This window comes from Pezoporus wallicus, unplaced genomic scaffold (assembly GCF_028554395.1).
Source record: "Pezoporus wallicus isolate ANWC-B61680 ecotype Strahan unplaced genomic scaffold, APGP_CSIRO_Pwel_v1 scaffold_6445, whole genome shotgun sequence".
Lineage (NCBI taxonomy): Eukaryota > Metazoa > Chordata > Aves > Psittaciformes > Psittacidae > Pezoporus > Pezoporus wallicus.
In genome coordinates, this window is record NW_026641753.1 from 2,641,914 (window position 1) to 2,658,135 (window position 16,222).

A 16,222-nucleotide genomic window follows, 5' to 3' on the forward strand; every position below is an offset into this window, starting at 1 on the left:
GATATGGTGCCTTACCGTCCTCTTTACTGTAAGGCTGGTGAGGCACTGGAAATGATTGCCCAGAGAAGTGGTAAATGCTCCATCGTTGGCAGTGTTCAAGGCCAGGCTGGACAGCGCCTTGGGCAATAGGGTCTAGGGTGAGGTGTCCCTGCCCATGGCAAGGGGGTTTGGAACCAGATGATCTTAAGGTCCTTTCCAACCCAAACCATTCTCTGCTTCTATTAAATGTCTGTATCTACAGAGTTATTTTTTCATCGATCCTTCAACCAGGACACAGTATTCTGTGAGCCCCTGGGTGAGATGATTTCATTCTGCCCTGTCCTACTAGCAAACTCAATTTAAAATGAATCAGTCATAAGCATGGCCTGTACTTATTACCGTATTTTAGTGAGTTATTATTCATGTGCCCAGATGTGAGAACGTGGCTCACTGGGGAGTGCAGTGGCCTCGAGACAGGGATGAATTACTCCCTGAGCTCCCTGCAGCCCATGGGGGCTGGCCCAGTAGCCATGGTTGTGAGGGCAGCACCCCCAGGAAACATGCTCAGTTTTTCCATGGGTGGAAATATCTACAGAGGTATAAAAGCACATTATCAGCTTGTTTGCAAACAGACCCATGTGCAAACACGTGCGTCTGGGAGCTTTCAAGTGACAAGGTTACTGAGGAAATGCCTGTGGCCACAGTAGGTGAGACATGGCTGTCAGACATGTCTCTGGATTTCGGCTGCCCGCTCGTGCACCACACGAAGGTGGCAGCAGCATCGGTGCAGTCAGGAAGGATGTGAGGGGCCTCCTTGCCTGCACTGAGGCTTGTGCCTGCCTCCAAGCAGAACTAATGAGCACCTCTGACATTAACAATGACTGAACACCGCCAAAGCCTATGAAAATAACCACTGGTGAGGTAAATCAGGTGAGGCACTGGAGCAGCTGCCATGGAGCAGGGGCTGTTCTTGGCACCTGAGGTGAGTTGCCTGGTGGGGCACGTACAGCAAGGCCAGATTGTTTCCTCCAGTTTCAAACCCCTGGGGATTATAAAAATAAGAGGTTTAACCCCTGCTTTGCACAGGATTTTGGGGTCCTGTTTCACTATTCTTTGTCTCCCCTTGGGATAACATCAGAGGAGACAAGCACTGACAATGGTGGCACAGTCCTGGCCTCCCTGCCTGACCCTGGGCAGCCATCAACCCCACAGCCATCGTGTACTTCATCATGTCCCAGGGAGCTGCATGGGGTGGGCAGTGAAATGACACCTCTGTGTGCGAGCTGTGATGCCATTGGGACGTTATAGCTTACAAAAAGGGGAAAAGGAAAAAACAACACAAAACAGCTGTGCTTGTTCTTCACTCTTCCCTCAGTGCTGTCTTACCTTGTGCAGAGGCTTCAGAGGTGTGAACACATCCTGTTTACATCTGCCACTCAGATGGAGATGCTGAGGGGAGCACACGGCTGAGGGAGCAGTAAGAGGCAACGCCGCGCATGGGAAGAGTCACTCGCAGTGTGTGACGGCCACAGCATGGATGCGCTGCCCATCTACCATGGTGGCATCACCCGTGAGGCTGGGGAAAAGCTGCTGCTGGCAGCGGGTACTGATGGCAGCTACCTGCTGCGGGACAGCGAGAGCATCCCAGGAGTTTACTGCCTCTGTGTGCTGTGAGTGCTGGGGTGCTGCTTGGGAGTGCAGGGCAGCCGAGGGTAATGGGGCTGGGAACAGGGTGCCGGGATAGGCTGGTCAGGGGGTAGCTGATTTCCAACCTTTGTGTCCACAGTATGGGGTGTTCCGATGTAATGGTGACAAAATACATTGTAATATTACTATTTGCAGACATGTGCGGGACTCTTGGCTCCTTCACCTTGACTTAAGGTGAAGGGATGTAGAAGGGGTTTGGAGTCCTCTACAGAGCAAAGAGGAGCAGGTTTTGCCATGCAGAGCCTATGCTTCCTACGGGCCTAAAAGAAGAAAGCAGGCCTGGAACACACAGTAAAGGCGAGTGAGGGGTCATGGAGAAGAGCTAGGCAACTTCACTCAGATTGGTGTGTGCTGCCTCTTTGTGCTGGTGTGTGCTGCCTCTTGCTTTCTGCCCTCAACTTCTGCTTCTCTAATGTGCTCATGGATGTGCTTAGCCACATCCCTAGTGTCCCCTGCCATTGGGAAGGGTAGCATGGACTGCTGTCATCCAGAATGTGCCTTTTGGGATGCTGTCAGTCAGGCTGTGTGTCCCAGGAGCTGTCAGGCTTGAAGTAAGCTGCTGTAAAATACATGAAATACTGATGGGTAACAAACTAAGTGGAAATGTTTCATCAAATAGGGTGAAAGGAGAAAGATCTGATGGGATGGTCTGTCAGAGGGTAGAGAGGATTCCCTGAGAGAGCTGAGGGACTTCATAGTCATAGGACCTCATTCTAATGAGGCAATTTAATTACCCTACTTCTGGCAATAGCAGAAGTCTAGTAAGTCCTGAGAGATAATGCTTTCTAATGATTACAATTGCCTCAAAAGAACAAAGATGTGCCTACCACAGCTAAAGAGACACTTCAGTAGGAGAAGGAATAAAAGAGAAAACCATTTTAGAACCAGCATGAAATTAGCTAACAGAGTGCACTCAGGTACCTGGCAAAAGCACAGAAAATTCCTGAGTCAGATTTTCTCCAAAAGTCTTGAATATGTTTCCAACAGTATGTAATTAAGCCTTGGGTGATCGTTATTATTCACCTATTATAGACCAATAAGTGGAGGCATGCAAGAAGGTCACAGGCAACCCAGCAATATCCAACCTTCTTTTTGGGAAGATTTTTGTGGCAGAAGATGTATTTTTTTCTCCCTGAACTCAGGATAACCAAGGTAGGCACTACTGCTAACAAATACCTTAACAGCTAGCTGAAAAATGGGAAATAAGAAGCAGCTTGAGCATCTTGAAGATGGACTAGACATAGCAAGAGGTAGGGAGTGCTATGATTCCTACGATGGGAATAGGCAATAAAAGCAGAATCTCTTTTAAATAACCATCAGAGGAAATGGCGATATATCTCCTTAACACTCAGAAGTCATTCAGTGCAGGTGAAACACTAAGGCGTTAGAGACGGGGTCAGGCAGAATGTTACAATGCTGAATAAAATAGAGAATCCTAAAATCACTCCATCATTAGTCTAAATCAGGGTGTAGATATGTAACAAGGTCTTTCATCTGCACACGATCAGTTGGGACTTTTTGCTGTATTAGCGGTAATTTAGGTCTTTTGGAAGAAATTTTATGAATGAAATATATAAAATGAAAAAAAAAAGAACAGAAAAGAGTGCTAATTATGAAGCTCTGCAGTCTTTGGAAGAAAAGACACTCCAGTGAGAAACATAACCCTACTTAATTGTTTCTGGAAATTACGTGCCATTCATGTCTTCATGTTATGTTGTGTTCAAACATATATATGATAAGCAAAAGGGTAAAAGCAAAAAATATTACTGGTGAATGTTATGCAGACTTCTTATAGAACATGTATCCTCAATAAAGCTTTTATAAGGGAAAGTTTCAATAACATCTTGGATAAATCCAGGCAAAAAATTAAATAAAAAATGCTATGATGACTATGATCTGATATAGACAGAAAGGTGCCTGAAAATGCTACATCTAACCCTTGGTTCTAATGCTTCTTAATATTTCAATTCAGAGCATTGTGTAAGAAATAGAAGATACGGTAAAAAGCATATCACACAATAACTGTGGAGACGGTTATCGTAAAGATACCAGGAAATCGTCTCACATTGAAGATAGCAATGGCAATTGAAAGAAATGTAGTCCATAAACTAGAGAAGTGCTTTGGCAGGCAAAAATTTGCCAAAGCAGGGAGGACTCTAGTGGGAGCAAGTAGGGAAGGCAGGACAGATGTAGATAAGTATTCAATGGAGGATGCTAAACCGAGCTTTAGCAAAATAAAGCAATGGACCCAACCCTCCAAATTCCATTCTGGACATCCTGCACAGAGATTAAACAGGTGGCAACCGTGTATGTGCATGAGAGCTTTGGTGAAAACTGGCAAACATGCTGTTGCTGTATTCAGTGCTAAAAAAAAAAAGGAAAGAAGAAAAGTAAAAGAGAAGGTATTTCTCTGCTGTTTTATATTTCCATCTAAGCAAATAATGGGATTATTAGGAATAAAAAAGTTATTCAGAAATTTAAATTTCAGTTCAGAATCCATGCTGAAGATCACTCTAGTAATACCCAGATATATCAAGATCAGGCAAAACATGTATATACTGGAGGCAAAGCTGTTCAGTCATTAGATATATTGCAGTATGTACCAAGGCTAAACAAAATATTTTACATCTTTCTAATGACAATTTCTTCTTAAGGATCTTTTTTTTCCACAATGGGGGAAAAAGGGAGTTGTCAAAATCAAAAGGCACATTTCTGATGAAAAGAAAAAAAGTCATTTAACAAATATTTGGATGTCAATACTGTCATCAGCTTGAAATCATGTAGGTGGCCACTCTGCACTTCCAGGTCCAGGTACAGTAACTGGAAAATCCTATGACTGCCACTGCATTGCTTAGGCTCAAACAACACCTTTGTTTTCTGAACAAACAACTGCATAAATCTGTAATGCCACCACTTCCATAACACCTTTCCCCCCTGGGCACCCCTACAAATCCTCAACGTATTTTGGAAGTCTTTGAGCCTCCTAAGGCACATAAGAAGGGCACCAGTGTTCACGATCAGGCTCATTCACCTTTTGCGTTTCCAATTAAAAAGCAGAGCCCTGACCTTTAAAAAGGAGACGAGTCAAAGACTTCATGAATCCCTTGTGACTGATTTTACAGGGCAAGCATAAAAGAGACAGGTAGTAACATAAAACCTGACCTACAAAGATGGGTAACTGCGGCAGGCAGGACCTTGTTGTTGGAGCATTTGGCTAGAAAACTGCTTCTCTCTTCTTTGTTTCTCCTGAAGTGTTGCTTTATCTTTGAATGTTGCTTTCTGCTGTCCGAAGTTACAGTGTGCCATGGCATGTCTGCAAGCCTTCAAAGAACAGCTTTTTTTTGGTGTGGCTGTGGCAACGCACTAAGAACCCACTTTTATAAATATAGAAGACCACAATTAAACTCTGCATAGAAGAATGGAAAGGTTTTGGTTTGCAACCAAACACCAGATTGTCCCTTGGGGGTCTTACAGAGGTGGTGCCTGCAGTCTTTGTTGAAGTTTTTTAATACCAAATTCTCCCAAGATCTTCACTGTATGAAGATTATTAAATTATCGATGTACTTTAAGGATGTTGTTCATCACATTTTGAGTGTGTCAACAGAGGAGCGTAATATTTTTCTGGAAATTCTTTAGTGTTGCATTGAAAAGCAAGAAGAATTTTGCTGTTCTTGGTAACTGGGCCAGAAGAAAATGCATGTGCATTAAAACATATACATGTATTCCCTGTAAACATGGTAAAGAGTACATGCAGTACACCAGGGTTTTAGTATCAAAACCTGATTGTTCCAGGGAGCTTTCTTTACTGCTCTGGTTCCCTCTTGGCTCAATACCCCATTTGATGCTTTTAGAACTCTCAGAAACCCTCTGTGCACACCACTCCTAATGTCAATGGGGGACACAGGCCACAGTAATGGTGGGTAGTTTGAGAAGCAGCCTCTTAATCTGCGCCTGGAAAATGCATAAATAAAATGCCTGAGAGTGCCAAAAGCACCACTTTCCTTTACAGATGTATGAACACACATGCAGAAACAAGCAGCTCATTCCTGAACTGGCAAAGATAAAGCATTCGTAATTTGGGTCTTAAAATTAATATGCTTGAAAATACTTGGTATGTTAGTAGTTGCTTCAGAACTTTAAGTAAGCTAAAGATGACACACTTGTCAAACTGTATGTTTTGATTATTTGTTTCTAACCAGCTGTTCATGTACTGTGCTGCATTCAATTTGTGGAGAATAATTGAAAGCTGAAATAGAAATCTGTTTAGAGCTCTTGAAGCAGCAGCAATGGCAACAGGGATGGCTGCAGTCCTATCAGATTTTATGCGTGCTATTTTTTCTGTCACCATAACCACAGCACACAAGTTCACGCAACGTGCTGAACCTTTCTGATGCATCAGATATATCAGCTGTATAGTCAAGGTGTGATACAGGATCATGAGCCAGCTTCAGCTTAGCATTTCTTTTGTTGCCTATGTAATATTTTTGATAGAAGTGGCAGAATAATTACGTTTATTATAACACTGCACATAATCATCATTTAAAATGTAATTTGGAACAAAAGCTTCTCTCTGAGGAGGAAGCCCTCAATTCACGGTTGCCATTGTAAATATCACACACTATTTTCAGCTTTGAAAAAAGTTTTCCACAGCACAGTGACATATTCTCCTGAGGTGAGTATTTTAGCTCCCTGCTAATCAGTGAGCTTTGTCTTTGCTGAGAATAACTTGGCTAATGGCCTTCGGATATTCCAATGGCTTTTATTGGAAAGATTTTAGAAAGGCAGACAGCCTGAATGGTGGATAAGTGCTACACCAATGAATCTGTACATGACAGAATGGGTACAATCATTAGGTAGCAGTACCTATATAAACTCTACCCCCATTTTGTAAGCTTGAGTTTTGAGGGTTTAGTTGAAGCAACAATTTCTGGTTCAGGGATTTTTATAGTTAGATTGTGCCTACCTGCTCTGAAAGAAACAGGAAAAGTTTCATAGAAATACTGAAGAGTAACCTTTACAGGGCTATTGTTAGTGTATTGCAGTTCTTGTGAGTTTTGCCTAAAGTGATGAAAGAGATTTCACCACATAACGCTATTTCATGAGTTTTTGCTTTTGTGAGATACTATTTTGGAAGTAATTCATGAAGCTTAGTTACTAGCCCGCCATAAAGTAAGTTTCTTCTATTTAACATCTTAGATTTAAATAAATTCTCATTTTATTTCCAAATTTGAAGAAATTCCTTTTTGAGGTATTGCTTTTGGCTGGCATCACTTTGTACCAGACCAACATAAACCCTGCTCAGAAAGGCTACTCTCTTGCTCTTTATGTAAATCAGTGGCATTTCTACTGAGGGTTTGGAGTGTTCAACTAGTGACAATCTTCCACAGAAATCTGTGCATAAATTCAGAGACATTTCACAAGCTTTGACTTGCACTTTCAAGCTTTTGTTGATTTCAGAAGAGAAAATCAAGATGATAGTGCATTTGTTTCATAATGCCACAGCATTACAGCAAGCTAATGTTAGTTACTGATTCAGTTTCACGGGTAATTTTTTGCCACAAGTGTTGGTAGGGGAATCAGTGATAGAAGTGTAAACTCAAGTGGGTGTGTATAGAGCACTGCTGTGAGTTAAGCTACAGTAACTCGAGCTTTTAAGATGATATAAACACTGATATAAAATATTTTATTCACTCTTGCTGACATAGAGCTTGTAGATTGCACATCACCTCCATGTGAGTGCTATTTCTTCAGCATGGGTTAGCTGATGGGTGGTAATTGCTAAGTTGCTGTACCTTGATTGTATGTCTGAGACCTAAATAAAGCAGGAACCAGGTTGCTTGTCAACCAGAAAATGTAAATTCTGGGACAGAGTGGGGAGATGTAAGCTTAAATAGGATTTTCTCCTACATTAAGTAACAGGACTTTTTGGCCTTTCCATGATTAACAAACCAAGCAGAAAGATAACAATTAAAAAGGAAAAAAGAAGAAAAAGAAAGAAGTTGAAGTGAATGGTTGGATTGACTTTTGCATCATGTTGGCAGCTGTCAACCTGCATGGGGGGAGGCCATGAAGCTCAGGGGTACCCTGGGCAGGGGAGACCTTGATGAACATACATGTGGGATGTGCAGGCTCTCAGGTACTGCTGTGGATTCATTCCCCTGACCTCATAAGTTCTGGTTCTGTGGTAGCCGTCTCCCACCTCTGTAGCCTTTTTGGTGCCCATGCCAGGGTTGACCACTGGGATGCTGCTTGAGGTTGGTTCTTCAGACCATTCAGGAGCTGACCTGCAACCTACATCAAACACCTCTGGATAAGACAGAAGCAGCTGCAACTTGACCTCTCACTATGGTATGTGCTGTGTGCCAGTGACCCCTACTCTGGAAGTAACCCAGGACCTCTCCTATTGGACTCATCTCCATAGTGTCAAGTGGTTTCTAAGCATTATCTCAGTTTGTGAGATGAAAAGTTTAACTCTGTTTCAGAGAAACTGTGACACAGGAAGCTCACATCTGCAGTATCTGTTGGGTTCCCAATGTGAGGGGAATAGGTATGGGTTTTGAGACTACCCTGTGTCATTCTGTACAACCTGCAGACTTTGCTTGTATTGCTTTGCACTGCATGGCTGTTTCCTATTTTCATACTTTCTGTTTCCAAACCACCTATCTTCTATTCCTGGATTTTTCACTGCTCCAGCATTTTGTGCTGCTCCCAGTTCAAGCCCCTTCATGCTTCAGCTTTGTATATCCCTTTCCTTACTCATGTAGTCTTACTTTCTCCCAGGGTTCAATTTTCCTTGGCCAGCTTGCATAGACACAGGTCCCCTTTTCTTTCCTTCCACACCCACTCCACCCAGTCCCAATCTTCCTTTCCAAGATGCCAGATACAAGTGCATGGAAAAAGCATTGTTTTGTCTAACATGTCCCTTTTTCTGGTACTTCTGCATTCTCCATCCCTAAATAAGGTTGAGGCAAACACCAAAGAAACAAAAAATCAGCCTGAAAGGCTGAAATGTGGCAAAGTCTTAGGAGACTGGGAGTGGGCAGAATATAATACTCGGGACCACTGTTTGTAGGCCACACCACTGTCTGATTCTTAAGCAATATTGTAAACTGAAATTCCAAAATAAGGTCAGGATGCAAATGTACCAGGTAAGAAAAGCTGTGTAAAGACATCAGAAGAGAAAGTTATGCAAAGAGGAAGAAATTAATGTTGTTTATTGCTGACATGGCTTTCTCCTGTCTCTCTAGACTTTCTCCCTTTATATTTGTTCCATTCTGGACCCAGGAATGAATACAAATTAGTTTAATAAAATTTCCCAACTGAGATACAAAACATTTGGAAATGATTTTAAAATATACCATGCAGCTGAAATGTCATGGTTAATTTTAATCTGCAGCATGCTGTTAATATCCTCTGGCTATTTCAATGGTGCAGAAGATTGTAATTACTCACCTGTTAAAGCAAATGGAGCTTTAACAAATCTGATCACAGCTGAAAAGGAGGAGTGGAGAAGACAGGTAGACAGATGCTGTCTCAGTATGTCATCTGTGAATGATTTCTTTGTAGCTCGTTGAGAGGAATTGGGTAGCTATAAAGAAAAAAGCCTATATTATGAAGTGGACTGTTTCCTGTAATAGCAACTTTTTCTAGATTCCCCTTTGACAAAGTTTTCCCAGCATTGCAACAGAGACAGTGCTAGTGCAGTTCCCAGCTGGTGTAACACATCCTTTGTTACAGAGATGAAAAAGTAAGTGGGATGACATAAAAATATAATCAGTGGTGAGCAAAGTGTAAGTAAGTGCTATCCAATATTTTCCTTACAGCATTGGCTGTTTTTTGCTTCCTCTCATCACCATTTTGGCATTTTTTGCCTTTGATCAAAAATTTATAGGGCCTCATTCATCAAGCTGTTAATTTACTATTGCTTCTGTCCCTTGAGTTTCACTGGCATCAAAGAGCAGTGAGTGAGGCTTGTGGCTGTCCTTGGCCTGATGAGGGGATGGGGGAGCCCTTCATTGGGTCTTTGCCTGGGTGTCAAGAGGTGGTCCTTCTACAGGTTATGCTGGTATGCCAGTGTCACCATAAAAGTGCTGTTTGAAACCCTTCTCTCAGTGACATGTGTCCATCTCCTGTTGATTTTGTCCATCAGAGTCACTGAGAGATAAACTTGTCCTGCATCTCAACGGTAATGGCTTCAAAGTATAAGCTGTGTGAGAGGCCCTAAGGGACTAGCAGCATGTCCAGGCCACAGAGGGTTTGTGTTTTGACTTTAGCTACGTGGCCACACCACATGTAGGAACATTATGTCACACTAGGAGCCTGTTTTCTCCCCTGAACTGAGTAAAATGCAGAAACCTGAGCTGTCCCTTCATGCTGGCTGGGGAATTTCTTATCTCCTGAGACCTAAAGTCCAGTAAATGCACTTTTCCACCTGCTTTTGTCCGGTGCTAAGTTTTGCTCTTTGGAAGGAAATGTTCTATATGATTTCAATTTTAATTTTTGCACTTAAGTTTTGTTTTAAGAAAACCACCTTGATCTTCCTTCAGTCCACATTGATCTCATGCTGAGTAGTTTAAATCATAAAATCATAAAACCTTTCTCACGGGAGAATGTAGCTCATCAAAATCCTGTCACTCGCACTTGGAAGGTAAAAAAGTACTTTGAAGTGGTAATGAAGTAAGTTCCTGCTGCTTAACAGAAAGTTTTGATAAGATCATGTTCACTGGGTGAGTACTTATCAGAAGAGCTGCAATTCATTTAGTGGAAAAAAGGATCCCAGTGGAAAGTATTTAGATTGGAAGATCTAGCTGTTGAGCTTCTTAGCAAAATGCATCCTCCTCCCTTCTTCTGCATGTCCTTTAAAGAAGCAGGTCTGGTGGTCCTGGGCCATCTCCCATCTACAGTGACTGTGTTTACTGAGAGCTTCTGAACTAACAACTGAAGATAATGTTGTGGTTTTCAACATAAGCACAGCGAAGCCCTTCAGGCCTTTCAGTCTTTCCTCCTCTGGAACAAAAATGTGCATTTGCCAGGTGAGTGGTGAGCTCTCACTTGTTCTCTCACATGGCTGTGCTAGTTAATGTCATACTCCTCCCATTCTCCACGCTGTATCCATGTTCCCCAATTCTTGTTCCTTTTTCTGTATCTCCTGGGTTTTTAATGTGATCTATCCTTTCTGCTTTCTCTGGGCTTGGTTGAAATATTTTGCAGTGGGATTTTTAATAGAATGCAGGGTAGGTGCCCATCTTGTACCCCACCTTGCTTTGGCCCTCAAGATTACTCTATCTGACCTCTATTTTTCAATTTATCCAGCTTAGTAAACTCTACTGGCAAAGTGCTGAAAGCCATCAGGCTTTTCAGAGTCAGGGCAGCACCCCAGTCCCTCAACCACTTCAAGTCATGCAATCTTTTAAGTAGACAGAATGATGAAAGAAATGACAGATGGTAGTAGCTTTCCAGATAACTGAGCCATTTGTGGAAAAATTAGATTTTAAAGAGATTGAAGCAGTTGGAATGCTTTGGGACAATCAAGAACAAACATGGGTAAGATGCACAGTGTATTATTAAAAACAGGAGGAAAGAGAATGAATTTTAGATTTTTACAGAGTGATTCTGTTGGGTTTGAGGCTTGACAAAAATCCACTGTGGGGATGGTCAAGTACTCACCTCAAAGAGAGGGGACACTATGGGCTGTAAAATGTTTCTTTCAGTAACCATATATTGGCTGGCATGGTACATACACACATGCAGAAAAGCCCTATGTGATTTCTAAAGAGAAAAGATTAGTGTGAATATCAGCTACTCGTGAAAAGCTGACAATACAGGCAGAGCTCTTGGAGGTTTTGAGAAAGGATGTGATAGTATGAGATTGACTAAGGCCCCTAATGGGAGACATTGGATTCCCTGAACATGGACATATCTAGTAGCTTAGAGGGATGAGCTTTCAAGCAACTGGGCTTGAACAGTGTCCTCAAACACCAGTGATGGTTGTACCATGGTACGGACAGGAGAACAGCATTGTCCTTCTACGTCCTTTCCCCTCCTGCAGCCACAACAGGTTGTTCACATCTTGTCCCAAGGGTCCTGACAGACTGCAGCAGTTGAATTGCTGAGGGAAGAAGTGGGGTAGCAGCATCTGTTTTCCTCTGTAGGTTTTCATGCAGTGAGCATGGCTGGCCACTTTTCATGTCCATCTGGTGCCAGGTGGAAAGTTGTGTCTCTGGGGACAAAGCTCCCTTGGTTAACATGAAGAGGTGGACGAAGTCGTGGGATTAGGGGTCTGTGTCAGGTGTATTTCCGTACATAGGAGGAGGGCAGTGCCTCAGGGAGCTCAACCCTGCAGCAGCTCTGACAGGAGGGAGCGACCCTGTGTCTTCTGCCTCTGTATTTAATCACAGTGGGAGTCAAGTGCTGGGGGAGAGCTCACAAATCACACCAGGCAGTTTTGTTGTGGGGTTGTAGCAGTATGACAACTGTTAACAACTTCCTGCTTGGGTAAATTATATCAGACATTGCTTCGCAAAGGTTGCTGTAATGAGTTTTCAACAAGAATTTATCCCGGAACCATGACACTGAGCATAAGTAATTGCAATCATACGCTACCTGTGTCATTGATGGTTTCTGCTATTCTGTAGTAACTACTATAATACCCTGTGTAATTGGAAAGAAATACAGTATTTTTCTGCTTTCTTAAGAACAAGAATTGTTACTGGAATAGAGAATGGTCCCTAAAATCCTGCTGTGTATTTATGTAAATCTATGTAATATGAAATACAAACTTTCTTACGTGATACCATCTAAACTAATGTTGTACTCATGGAACTAGTATTGATTGTCTCTGCTTTTGAGGTATATTTTTCGATACCAGTATAATAATCTACCATGTAAATCATTCACTGTGTTGGGTTCATAAGAGAAGCAAGACTGAGTCTGGACACAAGTATATCTTGTGTTATTCTTGAAAGACTCAGATTTAGAAAGAAGGAAGATTTCATACTCCTGTAAGTCTCTTTTGTCGGTTTTTGAGGATTAGAAATATACGGGCAAGGCAAAGTAATTTTCCTCGCTTGTGTGGGTCTAGCTTTCCAAATAAATTACATTCATGCTATTGCTTCTGGGAACATCTGCATTTAAATGAATCACAAGACAGTAATACTATATTTCAATAATCCACCTTCTCTTTTTTCCAAGGAAAGTATGTCTGGTGTGTGTCAGTAAAAGGAGGTCAGTGAAAAATAAAACAAAATGCTGAGGCAGGAATGAAAGCAGCATCACTTAACTTGGACTACCTGGATATTGCTAAACTAGGTCTGAGTCAGACCAGTTCCTCTCATCCTGAAAGAACCCAGTAGCTTCTGACCTGTGTCTCAGGTTTTTTTATCTACCTAGAGCCTTTATGGGTGAATTTATTTTTAAGGAGCAGTTAGCAGATGAACTGGCTCCAATATAACAGAGTGTGCCTCTCGTGAACCCTGACGGTAGAAATGAATAATAAATACCTGTTGATTTTTTTCCTTCCACAGGCATCAAGGTTATGTTTATACCTACAGACTGTCCAAGACAGAAACTGGGTCCTGGTGTGCTGAGGTGTGTACTTCTCCTTTCTCTTCTGAAAATTTCTACTTCCTGTTTGATGTTTGTATTGATTAAATGAAATATGTTAAAATTATTCATGTTTTTGCGTAATCGATTTTGAGTGTGCCCAACAGTAAGATGTCTTGGTGCCATGTCTGACAGTCTTGAACTCGTAAATTAATTCCCTGTTACATTTCAGCTGTTGCATAATGCAATAGTGCATTATTTTGCATCATTTTAAGTGACAAAAATATTGTGATTTTATCATTTGACAGGTACAATCTGGTTCCTACAATCCCACACATCATCAATATCAGAATATTTGAGGAAATTATTTTCAATCTATGGTGTTTTAAAGTTAATTTATCTCCAAATTAATTCATCATTGGTGCAAAACATACATAGGGTAGCTGAAACTTGCTACAAAATGCATTTTCACCCATCTGATAAGAAACTGGTAATTCAAGTGTAGAATTAACATTACTTGCAATACAGACAAGTATTTGTGTTGAAGGAATCGGATGCTAACCTGTGTTTCTTTTATGAAGGTCTTGTTGGTTGGATGTACTCTGTGTATTAATTCATACTTAAATTGCACATTAATGAACACTGATTGCAAACATTAAATAACTTCGAGACAGGCCTAATTCCTTGGCCGTTATTACAGTAGGAGTGGTCTGGAATACAAAACTAATTCCTGGGGTTACTCAGAAGCAGACTGGGGAGTAAAAGTGACTCACATTACTGAGGAGCAAATAATTATCTGCGTCACCCCTGGGAGTGGTACCCAGGGAGAATTTGCTCCTTCATTCCTGTAAGGCAGGAATGGGAAGATGCTGTAGATTTGTACGGTCCAAGTGGGAGGTTTCTTGGGACAGGCTGGGGGTGGTAGTGCACCCAATGTGCCAGGGTAAGCACTGGTGTCTCAGGAAGGATGCTGGGATCCCCAGGGACCTGTGGAGGATATCTCCCTGAGCAAGGATGCAGCCTGCTTTGACCCCAGGTAATGTCAGGATCTGCAGTCTGGTGTTACAGAGGCCTGCTACAACTCCTCCCCCATGACCTCCACTGGTTTCCTATGTGTGGGTCTTGGGTTTCCCCTCACTGTATTTTAGGCAAACTTTGTGTTTTACAGCGTAGGTGTCCTGAAAGACCAGGACTCCCAGTACATCTCTCAATACATCCCTCTGCAAGGATAGCTACAGATCTGTGATACCAACCCTTCCATTAAGCAAACAGGAACCTTTAAGTAAATGCTGCTAAGAACATGCTGGCCTCAGCTGTTAGAAACAGCAGCCAAACCAGGCTGCAGCTGCAGCTGATGCTTTCCTGTCTCTGCGTCCTTCCTGGGGCTGGTTAGTCTCTGACAAGCTCGGGTCACACCCATCTTTCAAGGAGGAGGCAGGGAAATTAAAACAGCACTGGTAAAATCCCAGCCAGTGTGAAGCTTCCAGCTAGTGCCAGGGAGGCAGCATTTACCCCGCTACACTGATGAGAGCGAGCAGGGTCCCTTGGCTGGGACTATGCCAGCAGGACCTATACTTGTCCTCCCATGACTTTGGTAGGGAGGAGAACGCCCTGAAGGATTTAGCAGAAACATTGGATCTTTTATTAAAAGCAGGCACAGTTTCATTTCACAGTGTTTGAAGGGATGCTAATATAGAAAGACAGAAAAACTCCCACTTCCAATAAATAGGTAACATTTTGCTGCTGCCTTTGTAAAGAGGTAGACAGAACACTCAATGAACACATAGAGCAGTACTAAATGCTCAGAGAAAGTCTCATAAAAAGATTGTGTCCATGCCTGAATTGAGTGGCATGAGGACTCCTGCTACCCAGTAAATGCCAGGTAGCTCTCTAGATTGTCTTATTTATTTCCAGGCTGGAAGTATCTTACTGATAAACCCAAGGCTGGAGGTTAAATCACTGGCTGCAATAAGTCACGGTCAGAAATAGCAGACGATCATTTGGGAATTTGCCTAATAAGCATGGCAGGCTCTGGGTTTCTCTTGCAGTGATTAAGAAATTGTCCCTTTTCCAACCTTACATGACCACACAGCTGGAAACTGCTCTTAGTGCAGGGAGGGGAAGAAGGCTCATTGATTCAGCTTAGGTTGGCACATCAGGAGGTCTAAGTAGAAGGGCTGACTCCTTCCCTGTGGGGTGTGTGTGCTTTTCTGGGGACAAGCCTTCCATGCCTGGCATAGAGCTCAGCATCCAGCATCTTCTCTCACCTCTCACCCTTTGACTTTACAGACAGCACCCGGCGTCCACCAGAGGCACTTTCGGAAAGTGCATAACCTCATTTCGGCCTTCCAGAAACCTGACCAAGGCATCATAACGCCTCTGCAGCACCCCGTCGTCAACCACGTGAAAGCCAAATACCTTCCTGGTACTCATGGGGCGAAGGGAGATTTGGCCTTGGCTGAGCAGAGCCCTACATGGCGGTGGGGATGGAGGTCTTAGATTTTGCAACTTTGACCCGGGCTAGCCAGCATTGACAGAAATATGTCATAACTTTGTTACCACGTGATTGAAGTGCTGGCACCCAGGTGCTCATTAGGGATAGGGCCTGTCAGTGCAATGAGAAAATGGATTTTGAATATGTATTCCTGAGTGCTATACTGGCGGTAGATACCTTCCCTCCCCACATCCCTCCCTCTTGTAGGTACGAACCTCCTGATTTTTGTGCGGTGTTCATCCTTTCATATTTTTGTGGTTATTTTTCTTAGGGAGAAATGAAGGCCGTGACTTCCACCCGCAGCCATCATGAAGATGTTTCCCCAAGTGTGACATAACCATATCTTCCGGTATCTCCTCTCATCCATGCTCTAGAACAGAACTATTCACTGATAGTTAAAACAACTCCATGAGTTTTCTTGTAACATTTGCAGAAATGTGTATTTTGTAGAATTTTTAACTCAAAATTCAGAAGCTTTAGGTTTCCGAATGTTTTGACTTC

At 42.5% G+C, this 16,222-nt stretch overlaps 1 protein-coding gene across 3 annotated transcripts; it reads left to right on the forward strand.

Moving 5' to 3' along the window:
* The first annotated feature begins 492 nt into the window (after window positions 1-492).
* Window positions 493-16,222, forward strand: SH2D1A (SH2 domain containing 1A). 3 transcript variants are annotated; one of them, XM_057425203.1, is made up of 5 exons: window positions 493-686; window positions 1,355-1,649; window positions 13,209-13,272; window positions 15,517-15,652; window positions 15,993-16,222. In XM_057425203.1, the coding sequence occupies exons 2-5, from the start codon at window positions 1,513-1,515 to the stop codon at window positions 16,031-16,033; spliced, it is 378 nt and encodes a 125-aa protein (XP_057281186.1). In that variant the 5' UTR covers window positions 493-686; window positions 1,355-1,512; the 3' UTR covers window positions 16,034-16,222. The 3 variants fall into 3 exon arrangements, with proteins under 3 accessions (XP_057281186.1, XP_057281185.1, XP_057281187.1); XM_057425202.1 differs by lacking the exon at window positions 493-686 and adding an exon at window positions 753-900; XM_057425204.1 differs by lacking the exon at window positions 493-686 and adding an exon at window positions 926-961.

Bases quoted from the DNA above. Each gene is read 5' to 3' on its own strand.
- SH2D1A (XM_057425203.1), top strand. From the start codon at position 1,513: ATGGATGCGCTGCCCATCTACCATGGTGGCATCACCCGTGAGGCTGGG. The intron at 1,650-13,208 runs GTGAGTGCTGGG...TTCCTTCCACAG, and splicing joins GTTTACTGCCTCTGTGTGCT to GCATCAAGGTTATGTTTATA. The intron at 13,273-15,516 runs GTGTGTACTTCT...TTGACTTTACAG, and splicing joins CTGGGTCCTGGTGTGCTGAG to ACAGCACCCGGCGTCCACCA.